General features: G+C 39.8%; 1 protein-coding gene across 1 annotated transcript; it reads left to right on the forward strand.

The window, feature by feature from the left end:
* The first annotated feature begins 213 nt into the window (after positions 1–213).
* serpinc1 (serpin peptidase inhibitor, clade C (antithrombin), member 1) lies at positions 214–13,314 on the forward strand. Its single transcript, NM_001008152.1, is given in 7 exon segments — positions 214–321; positions 4,290–4,672; positions 5,786–6,001; positions 6,382–6,519; positions 10,247–10,640; positions 11,279–11,343; positions 12,886–13,314. Coding segments are annotated over 6 exon segments (1,371 nt in total). The 5' UTR covers positions 214–321; positions 4,290–4,291; the 3' UTR covers positions 13,063–13,314.
* The last annotated feature ends 2,080 nt before the right edge of the window (positions 13,315–15,394 follow it).

The following is a 15,394-nucleotide window of genomic DNA, read 5'->3' on the forward strand; positions in this document are numbered from 1 at the left end:
GTACCTACAGGACACAAATCATTTAACACTTGCACTGTCCTGCAGTGTAACCATTGCATTCCTATAGAATTAATCAGTTTTGAAGGAACCCCTGGCAGCGCATTGGTTAACAGAAAACCACTCCAGGGAATCAGATCAAAGTGATAAGGCACAACTGTTTAACCTTTCAACAGGCTGGTCATCCACCTTTCCCCTCTGTCCTTGTGTTTCCTGACCAGTTGACAAGAAACACGCTCAGTAGCAGAACTGCTCATTTACAGAAACAACTTTCTTCTCTCTCCGGGTTTGGCAAAGAACATTGAAGCACAGGCTCAGGAGCAGGTGAGAATAAATGACCAGGTTTTTAGGAAAGCAGTGTTCCAGACTGCCAATCTGCCTTAGATTACAGGGTCTCAGTATTTAGAAGTTTACAGACCAATATTAAATATTTCATTTAGAAGCTTTAATTTGAGGCTGTGGTTTCCAAACTGTGCAGCTTCATCTGGAGCAGGCCTGGAGCATTGGAAGGGGTGGTCCAGTTTGATTGGGCGTCCAGTGGGGGATTGATTTGAAAAAGTCAAACAGCCACTGCCTTAAGGGCTTACATTTTCGTCTCAAGTGCTTTTTTTTAAAAGTGGTATTATGATTATTTTGTATATTGTATTGCATTGTTTATCAGTCTTACAGTAGAGATAAGTTACTGATGTAAATATTTATTTTTTTCACTTTTTTAAATTTAATTTAGATTTTGCCAAACAGTGTTATTGTGTGTAATATCAGCTATGTTTCTACTCTTTTGTTACCTTTTTCATGTTTTCATAAGTGCACTATTTATCATAAAGTCAGTGCTGTATTCATTTTATTGTAGCCACTAAATAATTAAGTTAATCAAAAATGGGGGGGGGGGGGGGGCTACACAGACTGAAGTTGGGGGCTCTACCCCCCAGTTTATGTACATATGAGAAACTAACACGCACGCAAGTTAATCAGTAAAAATAAGTGGGAGGTTTTCAGTAAAGGGACTCGAGAAAATGTAGTAAACCTTTCAGATGCATTTGGGTCCAGGAGTCCCAAAAAAATCATCCAGTCCCATGCAATCAATAAATGTTTAACAGAAGAGAATATTTCCTTTCTTAGGGTAAAGTTTAAAGTACCCCAATTTTTGTAGCACTATCTACATAAATATTTTCTCTGTCAGGGTAAAGTGTAGGGCATGCTAGTGTGCTGAACTATCCCAATACTTATTCGCTGTCTTGGGGGAAAGCTTGCAGCGCTACAGCAGTGTAACAATAGTTGTGGAAAAATACTTTTGTATATATATATATAATATGTAAAGAAAAGCCGGCACTCACGTCATGTAAGAGTCAATGTTGCCTGGGTGCAGTATATAGATGAGTGAATACAAAAAGGAAAGGCTGGGGAACCAGCCGAAACGTTAGTCTGCCTAAATAAATTTTCTTTATTTTTTCACTAAGACCTGTGAGTGCGGCATTCCTTCCTTTTTGTATATATATATATATATATATATAGTATAAAAAAGACCAGCAACTCTGGGATTTCTTGTGAAAAATCAAAACATATATTCAAATCCCGGAGTTGCTGGACTTTTTTTTTATACTTTTTATTTCTCTCTCTCTCTCTCTCTCTCTCTCTCTCTCTCTCTCTCTCTCTCTCTCTCTCTCTCTCTCTCTCTCTCTCTCTCTCTCTCTCTATATATATATCTATATCTATATGCGCAAAAAAATAGCTGCACTCGCTTATTAGAGAGAGTGCCTGGATGGACACCACAAAAGAGTAAATATACATTGTCCTGTGTGTCCTTATTTAATTTCATTATTTATCTTTGTTTCTTTTATTGATACAAATGTCAATGACATCATTCTTTATCAAGCACAGTAGTATTCGCTTTTTTTTTTTTTTATATATCTAAATGTTCGTCTTTTGCTAAATAATTTAGAAAGGCCTGTAATTTCACTGTTAGTCAGGCATATCCAGAAAAACAGAAGGTTTTACATCAGTGAAAGGAATAGGTGGGCTAACTTGATAAAGGCTGTATTTGTTTCCCTAGCAATGATTTACCGGATTGTTAACTCTAAAGCTCCTGCTACATGGGGTGGATTCTCAGCCTGTGGATAAATACACTGAAATACTCTTTGTGTGCCTGCCTCCGGGCCAACTCAACGGCTGTGGGTGCAGGCACCTCAATAAACTTTTAAGATTGTAGGGGAAGATTCTCAGCTTGCGTTTATTGCCATGTAACATGCTGATTGGTACTGAGATTCCCCCTTCATCTCTAAGCATGCATATGATGTGACTAGGCAAATGCTAAGTCAGTTTGGATTGATATGACTGAACAGCCCAAGGGCCAAACGATTGGATCACATTGATGGGGTACAGGCCATCGTAACAAGGACTGCATCAACACACCAATGCACTCTGGGATTTTTAAACCTGCCTGATCAACATGTGCTCCATTTTCAGCCAGATATTGGACGGGTAGGCCCATCTAAGTGTCCCATACACAGGTCAATAAACTGCTGACCGTCAACAGCTTTTATTGGCCGATGTTTGGCCACTTTAACTCAGAATAGTTTAGTATGAGGACAAGAGTAACCCTAAACCTTTTTGGTCTATTAAAAAAAAAAAAAAAAAAGTGCATAGAGGTGAAAAACACATAATGCGGGATGGATAAGAGTATTTTATGTGCCCTTCATGGAAAAAGCTAATTTTCTTCTGATTTGTACAACTGAGGTCAGCCAATAACATTTGTCTGCTTCTGAAGTTTTGGCTGGAAGCTAAGAAGCACTGGATATAAAGCAATTAATATACTGCAAATACAATAAAAAAACAATGTATGAGAACTATTTCTCTACCATATTCTCAAGGTGAAATCATGGGATAGGATAATAAACAATCAATTTATACAAATTCCTTCCTTCAGCAAGAAGAGGAGAAGCTGACGTGGAAAGTTTGAGACTTGGGAGGAGGGAAGGGGGTCAGGTGACACATGATTACTCCTTCCTCCTGTTTTGCAACAGCAGTGATTGGCTGGGGGGGGGGGGGGGCAACTTTCAGAGGCAGGGAGGCTTGCCTGAGTTAATTTTTTACAAGGACAGGAAACTCAAAACAGGGTCAGTCATTCTTACATCACTGCTTCAAAATTGTTTAAAGGAACAGTAACACCAAAAAAATGAAAGTGTATAAAAGTAACTAAAATATAATGTGCTGCTGCCCTGCACTGGTAAAAGTTGTGTGTTTACTTCAGAAAGTCTACTATAGTTTATATAATAAGCTGCTATGTAGCCATGGAGGCAGCCATTCAAAGGAGAAAAGGCACAGGCACATAGCAGATAACAGATAAAACACTATTGTATTCTACAGAACTTATCTGTTATCTGCTATGTAACCTGTGCCTTTTCTCCTTTTTTCCAGCTTGAATGGCTGCCCCCATGGCTACACAGCAGCTTATTATATAAATTATAGTAGTGTTACTGTAGCAAACACACCAGTTTTACCAGTGCAGGGCAACAGTGCATTATATTTTTATTACTTTAAAGCTATTTCATTTTTTGGTGTTACTGTTCCTTTAACACAGTAAAAAAAAAAAAGGATATTAAATAACCAGGAAAGTGGGCTTTTCTTGCAAGAGATTACAATCTAGAGCAGGGGTCGGGAACCTTTTTGCCTGAGAGAGCCATAAACACCACATATTTTAAAATCTAATTCCGTGAGAGCCATACAATATGTTTGGCCTTGGATGCTGCGGGGCAAGGTAGGGAGGGTCCCAAGGATGCCGGATGCCATGCAGAGGAGGGCGTGGCCTGCGCTCGGCAGATATAAGATGTGTTCTAAGGCTTAGAACATGTCTTCTATCCGCCGAGTGCAGGGGCAAGGTAGGGTGGGTCCCAAGGATGCCGGATGCGATGCAGAGGAGGGGTGGCCTGTGCTCGGCGGATAGAAGATGTGTTGTAAGGCTTAGAACAAGTCTTCTATCCGCCGAGCGCAAGCCACGCCCCCGTTATTTTTTTATTAAAGATTTGGCAGCGAGCCAGATGCAGCCATCAAAAGAGCCACATCTGGCTCCCGAGCCATAGGTTCCCTACCCCTGATCTAGAGCAACATTTCATAATGTTTTTAGTTAATGTAGTTAAAACTTTCCTTTAGCTGACTTTATGACTGAATATACATTGTCATTCGGGGTTATTTTCAGCTTGTGCTCTTTTTGAAAAATGGAAATATTGTTTGGTATATAGATGGATACATTGCATACATTAAATTGCATTTATTTTCCTGCTTTTTTTTGGCTATAGGGATGTATTTGCTTTCGTTGTTGCTTCTCAGCCTCCTGGGCTCAGGGTACCTCCAGTCACAGAATGCTGACATATGCCTGGCAAAACCTAAAGATATCCCTCTGACTCCCATGTGTGTCTACCGGAAAACTCTGGAGGCTGTTGAAGCAGAGGAAAAGGAGAAAGAACCCGCACAACAAGAACAGAAGGTTCCAGAGTCGACTAACCCTCGTGTATATGAGCTCTCACAGGCCAATGCTAAATTTGCCATTGCTTTCTATAAAAATCTGGCTGACTCCAAGCAAAACACAGAAAATATCTTTATGTCACCCCTGAGCATCTCTCAAGCCTTTACAATGGCAAAACTGGGTGCTTGCAATAACACACTGAAGGAACTTATGGAGGTGGGTTGTGAAGAGGACAAAAAAAAAAAAAAAAAAAATTACAAACCATCTCTTCTGTATTATGTCTCCTGGATAACCTGTTGTAATATTTCTGTCTTATGGTGAAATTGCTATGGATATTTTTTTATTTGACACAGGGTACATGGATATTTTACTACTGTGATCAATAGATTTTATTGTATAGTGTAATGACCAAGAAGAGATTATTGATATCCTCAAATAGGGCTGCCCAACTGGTGGCCCAGGAGCCAGATGTGACCCCCCCCCCCAAGGGATTTTTATGGCTCCCAGTTTGCTCAAGGGCTCCATAAATGTCTTTGTATGATGTAATCATTTTGAACATGCGATATAAGAAATAACGTGCCCTACACAGGGGTGGGCCAAGCCCTAGGCAGCCTGGCCAGCAACCTCACCCCTGCACCCCCCTGGACCTGACCTGGGAGGGAAAAAGATGCTGCTCACAGACAGGTGGTGGGGGTAATGGGAGCGTGGACTAGGAGTAGGCAGGAAGGTACCTGTCTGGTGCCCCCCCCAGCGTTGTGTCCTAGGCAGGTGCCTCCTCTACCTACCCCTAATTCCAGCCCTGGCTCTACATGTTAAAAATTAAATAGCACTAACATAGGTGAAGATTCTATGTTGCCCTACTTGGTTTAATACAATCCTGCCTACAGAACCTACAGATAGTGTATAATGTTACCATTGTGGATAGGAACAAAGGTGGACCTTGTCAAGCCATTGGTGAGGTAATTTAGAGCTATCATTAAGTTTCTGCAAAGATGGTATAATTGAGGATCTGTAGGCAGCCTGATGTTTAGTATGAAGTTAGCTGCAAAGAGAAGTGAGATCAGGTAGTGAGAAGACCATATTAGGGTCTTGAGGATAAGAATGCACTGCATTATACTCTATACAATCCTTTTACTTAAACAACTGGAAGTCCATAAGTAATCTCATAGTTTGTGTCTCCTTGAGCAGAGCCTGAACAAGGGTACTCTCTGATAGACCAAGGCAAGGGGTACATGTTCCTCATGGGTTTATCTGCAAAGCTTATTCATTATATATGTTATAAAGCACTTGCAGTTCTGTAACTTTGTCACTGTTCTGCCTCCACTGAAGGTATTCTACTTTGACACCATTTCAGAGAGGGCTTCTGATCAAATACACTACTTCTTTGCAAAGCTCAACTGCCGGCTGTTCAGAAAAGCAAACAAATCATCAGAACTCGTATCCGTCAACCGCCTCTTCGGCGAGAAGTCTCTTACCTTTAATGAAACCTATCAAGATATCAGTGAGTTGGTGTATGGGGCTAAATTGTTGCCCTTAAACTTTAAGGTGAGTCTGTCAATGTATCTATCCTCTGTAGCTATGCAACTGTCTATCTCTTTTTCCTGTATGCATCTCTCCCACCCGAAGGTGGGCATATCGGGGATAAGAGTCGCTAGCTTGGCGACCTCATCAAATAAGTGTATCTGTCAATGTACTGCCAGGATTAAGGGCAGATAAGAGATATACTATGTAGAATGCAGAACATTTGCTATCAAGAAATAGGTTATTTGTAAGTGATTAATAAACTGAGAGAAAAAAAAGTTAATTTTACTTTATAGTGCTACTGGTCCTTTAAGCTTGTCTGCCACTAAAGGACTAAGGGGTGGCCTTTTCACTGTTTTATGTTTCTCTATGTATGAATATGCTTTCTTGGTTAACCCCTGTAGGAGAAGCCTGAACTATCCCGTGAAATAATTAATAATTGGGTATCCGATAAAACAGAGAAACGAATAACTGATGTGATCCCTGTGGGTGTCATCACCCCTGACACAGTATTGGTGCTGATAAATGCCATCTACTTTAAGGTAAGAGTACTGCTGGACGATTAATCTTTTGAGATACGCTACTGTGTGAAATGTGGTGTGAATGTCAAACGTCACTTCAGCTTCAATTAGTCCTTTTTAAAGAAAAACTTAACCCTATTGATAAATATGTGTAGAAACACCATTTTATTTTTTATTGATTTTGCATATAAATAGGGATGGGGATACAGAAAGAAGAGGGGGGGAGGGGAGGGGGATAAAGGTTACAGCCATAGCTCAGTTTTACATTGCATGTTTGTTATTTACAATTACCATACATATATACTGAGTGTGAATCCTTATTCATGGTAATCTTATCAGATGAGTTTCTAACCAACCACCCCAAACTTTGTCAAACTTATTCGGTTGGCCTCTGGCTTCGTATGTGAGTTTGATTAATGGAAGCATTTTATTACCCAGGGCTATCCACCCAGTTTTTTTTGATTGACATTTTCTTAGCATAGTACATTAATGATCTTACCATAATTCTGGCATAATTGGTAGGGATAAGGTCATCTATAAGCCCTAGGAGGCATATTTCAGGTTGACATAGTGGAGGGAGGGCTAAGGTCATTGTCATGTATCTTGTGACTTTAACCCAGTATCTGCTGATAATGGGGCAAGTCCAGACCATGTGCCAATAGGATCCGTCTACCTCTCCACACCTTTTACATATGGGGGATGTGATTAGACCCATGCGGACCAGTCTGTTTGGGGTATAGTACGTTCTGAGGATGAATTTATGTTGTATTAACCTGTCTCTAGAACTGATCAGAAACTGATATAGGTTCCCAGTCGCTTCTTCCCATTGATCGTTCCCTAGCCCATCTTTTGTATGCTACCTGGAATGGGGCTGAGGTGGTGGATATTACTTGTGCATATAAATTGGAGATCAGTTTAGGAGAGTCCTCTCTCCTAAGTAACGGAAGAATGGCATGCTCTGTTCAGTAGCCCCAAACTGTGCTCTAAACATATATCGCAACTGTAGATATCTGTACATGGGCAAGTGTGGCATATTGATTTTGTCCCTAAGTTCCACCATATCTATGAATTTATAGTTAGTAACTAGGTCACCCAGGTACTTGATTTGTTTAGGTGCCCAGAACCATATAGCTTCTGATCGGCAAAATTCTGGTAAGTTAGAGTTTTTCTATAATGGTAAGGCAGAAGTGAGTATCGGGGGTTTTGTTTTTGTTAGATTTAGCACTGTTTGCCAGGTGGCCGCTGGGGCCTTCATATAGGGTGGGAGAGGTAGATGATCTCTAGGCTTTCTAAAGAGGTAATTTTTAAGCGCCTCAAATGACCCTAGTATATTGGCTTGGAGTATCATATTTTGGTTCTCTAGTTTTTGAGTAAACCACCAGTTAATATAGGTAGTTTGACCTGCTAAGTAGTAATAATATAGGTTTGCGAGTTCCAGACCCCCTTTATTGTACAGGGCCGTCAGGGTGGTAAATGAAACCCTTGGTGGCTTGTTATTCCAGAGGAAGGGACGCATTTGAGCCTGAATGAAGTCACAGAACTGTTTGGGGGTTTATTGTTGGTGCATTATGGGAGGCATACAGATACTTAGGTAAAAATATCATTTTAATTATATTTATCCTTCCCCATAGAGTAAGGGGGAGGGAGGTCCAGTGGGTTATGGAGGTTGTAGTTGTTGGTTGATGGGAGTGATATTCATGGGGATGTACTACTCGGGGTTGAGATGTATGTTTATTCCCAAATATTTGAAAGTGTTGACCCCCTGCCTATTGTGGTGTGAGTGTGGGTTCTGGGGGGAAAATTACCGATTTCGTCCAGTTTATTCATTTATTCGAGTCCAGAGAATACAGAGAACTTGGCGAATAGTCTCAGTATTCCTGTCAATGAGGGACTTGGATCTGCTAGATATAGTAAGACATCGTTAGCTTATAGTGAGACCCTCTCCTCTATGAGAACATACTTCAGTCCTGTCAGTTGTTTAGATTGGCGAATTTGTATTGCAAGGGGTTCTATGGCAAGGGCAAATAGTAAGGGTGAGAGAGGGCACCCTTGTCTCGTACCTCTGGTCAGGGGGAAGGTTTGTGATGTAAAATTGTTTGCTTGGACTTGGGGCTGTAGGGGTTTTGTATAGGAGTTGGATCCACTTTATGAAATTTTTACCTAGGCCAAAGTGTTCTAGGACTCCCCATAGATATGGCCATTCAATTGAGTCGAATGCTTTTTCTGAGTCTAGGGACACTATTACTCTGGAGCCTGGGTTGTCTCCTTAAAGGAACAGTAACACCAAAAAATAAAAGAGCTTTAAAGTAATTAAAATATAATGCACTGTTGCCCTGCACTGGTAAACTGGTGTGTTTGCTACAGTAACACTACTATAATTTATATAATAAGCTGCTGTGAAGCCACGGGGGCAGCCATTCAAGCTGGAAAAAAGGAGAAAAGGCACAGGTTACATAGCAGATAACAGATAAGCTCTGTAGAATACAATAGTGTTTTATCCATTACCTGCTATGTGCCTGTGCCTTTTTTCTCCTTTGAATGGCTGCCCGCATACTACACAGCAGCTTATTTATATAAATTATAGTAGACTTTCTGAAGTAAACACACAACTTTTACCAGTGCAGGGCAACAGTACATTATATTTTAGTTACTTTTATACACTTTCATTTTTTGGTGTTACTGTTCCTTTAAGTTTGCATCTGTGGACCAGTGGGGCAGAAACACCATATTTTATATGCAGAACTTACTGCCTAAAGTTTCATCTCTGTAACAATTGTATCAGCTAAACAACTGTTCTGACTGAATTCATCCATTGATGTTTAAGGTAATGTGAAACATTGCATATCTGATGGAAAAAGGAAAGCTTTTTTTAACTGTTAGAAAAATGAATCTTTTTTTAAAATGGGGAAAATATTTAACTACTGGAAATCCGTTGTCACTTCCCAGTTTGAAATTCGCTAAATATTATATATGTTTTATTTTTTTGTTTACATTTTGAATTTTTCATGGTTTTAATAATCAATATAACATACAGTGAAATTAGAGTAAGGCACAACAAAGGGCTTCCATAAACATTGTAGCAGGTAGTAACTGGAGCAAGTTTGCCCAGGAGCAGTAACCTATAGCAAACAATCAGCAGGTAGAATTTACTGGTCACCTGTTTAAAAGCAAACACCTTATTGGTTGCTATGGGTTAGTACTACTACTGGACAAACTTGCCTTTTTTTACATATGGGGGCAAGTAGGGACAGATTTAAGGGCAATCCCAAAAGTTATGTAATTGAGGGCCTGTATTTTTCAGGCATCGCCAAAAGTGGTCAGATGTGTGTTCACATGTGTTTATTTTTTCTTTGGTGAACAGGAGTGTAATTCCACCCAATCTATAATTTATAATGAAACTCTTGAGTTCTGCAGCATCTGGAACTACAATATAGATTGCTAATCATAGTGCTATAGTTTCAAAGCCATTATTTTATAAAGTTGAGTGACGTCTATTTTAGGTTTCAGGCACAAGGGTCCAAGCACAGCGTGGCCACCTAGTAGTAACCTATTAGGGTCGGGGCCTGTGTGCAGGGCAAACAATTTTCTCACAGGAATTGTCATTGCCGCCTAGGTTTATGTTTTATTTCTATCGACCTAAGACTTTGGTTAGTAGAGATTGTTCATCATTCACAGAAATTAGCCTTTACGGTATTGATTAATCTAAATATCACAATATATACTGTATGTTATTGCTGTATTATTCTAGGGACTATGGAAATCCAAGTTTAATTCAGAAAATACTAAAATGGAACAATTCTACCCAGATGAAAGTAACCACTGCTTGGCTGCAACCATGTATCAAGAGGGCATATTCCGCTACAGTTCCTTTAAAGATGATGGAGTTCAGGTCCTTGAACTGCCTTATAAAGGTGATGACATAACAATGGTGCTGGTATTACCTTCTCCAGAGACTCCACTAATGAAAGTGGAGCAGAACCTGACACTGGAAAAACTAGGGAATTGGCTCCAAAAGTCTCGAGAATTACAGTTATCTGTTTATCTCCCTCGATTCCGAGTGGAGGATTCCTTCAGCGTCAAGGAGAAATTGCAGCAAATGGGATTGGTAGACCTGTTTGATCCCAACTCGGCAAAGCTTCCAGGTATGTGGTAGAAAAACACTTGTCAGTGGGAGAAAAATTATGTATAGCAATATAAAGGGCAGATTTATCAATGGTAATATTTTTTTCCCTGCAGTTTGTATTTTTTTCCTGTTTATAATTGTGATAAAAATGTAAAAATACACCATCTAAAAATTTGCAAGGGCACATAGAAGTCAATGGGAGCTGTGATTTTTTGCAGTCCTTTCGCTTGCAGATATTTGATTTTTTAGTATTGTTTTGGAAAGCTATTTGAGCTATTAGAGTGATGGAAAGTTCATGTCACGATTTGAGGTTTAAACATTGAAACATACATGCTTTTTGAAATTGTAAGTTTAGTCGAGGTTAGAAAAAAACACTAGAATTACACTAATATGAATTTGATAAGTCTACACCTTAATAATTAATTATGTGTATTATATGAGATGTGCATGGGGGTAGGTACAGGGCTTGCAATTGTACTTTGACCTTGACAAAACAAATTAATTCTTTAATACTCCCAAATAATGGGAATGAAGTGTTTTGCGTGGCTGAGAAGGGCATCCTCCAAATTTGCCAACAGAGGTTAAGGACCTATGCCTGATCATCTTTAAATGTGACATTGTAACACTTTGTTTTCTTATGTCTTTCAATTCCCCCAGGAATCGTTGCAGGAGGAAGGACAGACTTGTATGTGTCAGATGCATTCCATAAGGCATTCCTAGAGGTAATATATTTAAACTGTAATAGAATAGCAAAAACAAGTAATACCGTATAACTGGTTTCAAATGTGTGGTCCTTTATGTCAAGTAATATCATGTAATGTGCATGTTTCTTTCATGTAGAGTAATTCCTGTAGAATTTATTACTAGGGCTCATTTATGAACACTATAGGCATATTTGTACCTGGACAGAAACTCAAAGCAACCAATCAGTGATTAACTTCTTAACCAGCTTCAGGTAGAACAATGGAAACAAACATTTGATTGACTATCAGGGTTTACAGCCCAGGGTCAAATTTGCCCAGTGTTGATGAACAACCCCCAGTGACTTGCTAGAAAGAAGGCTTCATTGCTGTGTACAACAAGGCCTCTGTGAAAAAGCATTGGGGAGGGGGGATCTGGAGTTTAGAATTATGGTGGGCCTATAACACTTGATGCTCACTAAGATGCTACCTTACACATGATGTGGAGGAGAAGAGACTACCAACAGGCATCTCCAGGCTCCTATAGGTAGCCAATATATGGGGCAATAAAAAGGTACTTTAGTGTTGTGTTGGCGTCCCACATGCTAAGTGTAGGGGTTGGTGTGGTGGTGCTGATGTTCCCTAGATACCTTGAGTGGAATTATAGTGGTCATGCAAATAATAAAATGGGAACCAATAGGAATCAATTCTGACAAAGGTGGCTTGACAATCTGAAACATTATCCTTCTGTTGCACTCTCCATGGCCAAATAAAAACGGGGTACTACACCATTATAAGGCAAGCTGTGTGCGCAGTTTCTATTTTGCTGTTTGCATAGGCAATGGGAAGGGACAGGTTTAAAAGGAAATAGAAATATTGAAAGCATTAGAAGAAGTGAGATTTTACGAGAATACTAAAAGGGTTGGCTGTTAAATTAGAACAACGGAGAAGTTCATGCTCCCCATTTTTGCTGGGTCTCAAAGTTTCTCATCAACCTCCATATTTGCCCTCCAAAACAAAGCTGTCCCTAATATGTGAGTTAAAATCCTCACCAATATGATTATTGGTAGGGCTTCGCCTAGTGTTACTGAGGCATGGTCACTTGTGTTTGGCAAAAAAGCAGACAGGTAAGAGCCTTCTAATTGTGCTAATGGCAAATAATGATAGAAACAGTGGCATCACTACCCCACACCAGGCCACCTGCAGAGGGGCCCAGAAAGCGCAGCATTAGCATCCTGCCCCTCGTACCTGGCCGTGTCCCTGATCCCAACCAGCTTGCACTGCCAGCTTTCTTTTAGATAGAAAAGTGACTGGGGGGGGGGGGTAGGAGATGCGAGTGGGGTGGGCAGCCAGATGCTATAGTTTCTACAACTATAGAGGAAGCAGACCCCATGTTTCAGCCCCCCCCCCCCGCAACTATGGGGTCTGCCTTATGTATAGTGATGCCACTGCTATGAAAATAATCCCATGGACAGTAAAGAAAATGTATGAGGCTAGTGTGACTTTCATGTAGAATGCAAGTAAAAGTTTTTATTGTTCTTGTTATTATAAATTGGAGAGAAAGCTTTGTTTCTTCTTATACAGGTCAACGAGGAAGGTAGCGAGGCAGCGGCATCTACAGCTGTGATTCTGACAGGACGTTCCTTGAACCTCAACCGAATCACATTCAGAGCCAATAGACCCTTCCTGGTGTTTATCAGAGAAGTTGCTATAAATTCTGTTTTATTCATGGGAAGAGTTGCTAATCCCTGCACTGAGTAGCACCATCTTTGGCATATAAACCTACAGTAGTCAAACACACTTCTTAAACTATTTGTGTTTGTTTTTAATTTGTTCCCATCCTATCTCCATCTAATACTGACTATAACAAGTATTTTTGTACACTTTCTGATAATGATGATTGTAGCTGCTTATCTTGGGAGGTTGTAATGCCTGTGCCAACCATACACATAATGGTGTTAGCGTAGGCAGCACTGCAGAAAAAAATAAACCTGACACATAGCTTTGTGGAATTCACTTTTTGAATGGTAGAGCTGGTCAGTTTTTTTTTTTAATGGCAATTTTCAACTGAGTTGTGTAATATTTATGTATATTGGCAGTGTTGGACTGGAGTGCCAGGGTCCCACTGGGAAACCTTAGACGGTCTCCAAACTTCCTCTTCACTTTCTTTTTCCTCTTAATTACATCTCCTTACGCACTATACTCTATCATTCCATCCATTCCAATTGTCTTGGTATCCTTATGGGTTAGTCCAACATTGTGTAAAAGCCCCTCCTTATCTGGTTAATAAAATTCCACCTCAGTCACATTAGAGATAATTGGCTAAAATCAGTTCAACTGATATCCCTATCCTAGGCATGTATGTGGTCTTTAGCTACACAGGACTCGAGCCAACTCTTCTACATCTGAATAATTTCAACCAAAAGTGGACAATACTCTATGATATATTCAGTAATGCCTTTATTGGTACATCGTAGCACAGACAACTTAAACAATGTTTGATCTGTGGCAAGATATTCCAAAAAGGGCATTTTTTCTTAAAGACTCAAGAGTGTAAACCTAAGGTTTCCCAATGATTTATTAATTTACTGGGTTATCAAGAATGGTCATGGGCAGGATTTATGAGCACAAAGAATGGTTTAAAGGCATGACATTAGAATACTTACCTTTCTTGGCCATTAAAATATCCTATATATATTCTCTTCTGGAGGGCAAATATAAGTAGGTGAAACAGTATGATAGGGTAATTGGACTGGATTGACCAGGTGACTAATACAGAAATTGAGTTGGTGTCAAACTTGCTTCTCTCTTGCTGTTGTGAACTACAAATCCAGCATTACCCAGGGTTAGGGATTACTGGAAGATGTAGTTCACAACAGCTGGACAGCTAAGCTTCAGGAGTTTGGGGGTAAGCAGACTAAGATAAGGTACAAAGAACTGTTTAATTGCTGATAAAATTAAGAGAAACCTTGTGCACTAAATGCCCCTGCCTATGCTTTAAATACTAATGTTACAAAAAAGCCAAGAATAACCTGCAAATATATCATTAAGTGATACTGACACTAAAAAAATGACTCTTCAAAATATGAATGTACATTAAAAGTTACCTATAGGTCATGGTAATCATTTTTCGCTGATAGGTCTGCTATTGCCAACCTGACTCTCCCTTCTCAGCATGTCAGTTATAGCTTCTAATGCTAACGGACTCCAGCTACACAAATATGGCCGCCCCCTCATAGAGGAACATGGGGGTTCAGATGGGTAATGTAAAAGCATCGGGCAAATACTTTTAAGGCAAAATTATAAATATCATGCAAATGTAATGTTATGATTTATAAAAGGTTTAATTTCTGGTGTCAGTATCTCTTTAAATAAAGTGATGTCATCCATTATAATTGGCCATTGGGTAACACTCTTTGAAATAAGATATATAAGATAATATACTCTACTAAATAAAAAAAAAAGTCACTGTGGCTTTCCATGGCCTGGATAAAAGCACTTAGCTTACAATATCATGATTTGGTACAGACTATACTATTAGTGCAGACATAGGAGAGGCTTGAGCACAGTAGATTGGCTGTTTCTCAGCCTGCATTTTTACACAGGCCGAGAAAGAGATAAGAGCGCACTTTTAAAGCTTGTGTAACAAGTATATGCAATTTTTTTAAAAGGAGATAATTGATAATGAGGGCACATGTATATCTGCAAGTGCAAAGTAAGCGCGATCACCATGTTGTTTTTCCAGAATGCAACATATTTCCCAGAAGTCCAGTATTACTATGATTGCAAAGGGGCAATGCAACTGTTCTGTGCCCATCCAATCCAATCCAACTGTTCTGTGCCCATCCAATCCAGCAAAATTACCACAACTGTGTGCACATTTTGATGCAAATAAAGTGCAATTGTTAGGCATTCCCGGTGTTCAGCGTGCAAGTGATGTCTGCACACGACTCTTGATGCTCAGCGTGTATGAAAGAGATTCTGGAGAGAAGATGGCAGTATCTCTAGGGTTCCTCTGTGGTAATAGGTGCAGCAGCGCACAATTCGGAATGGTAAGCAGGAAGGTCTGAGTGGTGCTGAGTGTGACTATATG

Source organism: Xenopus tropicalis, chromosome 4 (assembly GCF_000004195.4).
Source record: "Xenopus tropicalis strain Nigerian chromosome 4, UCB_Xtro_10.0, whole genome shotgun sequence".
Lineage (NCBI taxonomy): Eukaryota > Metazoa > Chordata > Amphibia > Anura > Pipidae > Xenopus > Xenopus tropicalis.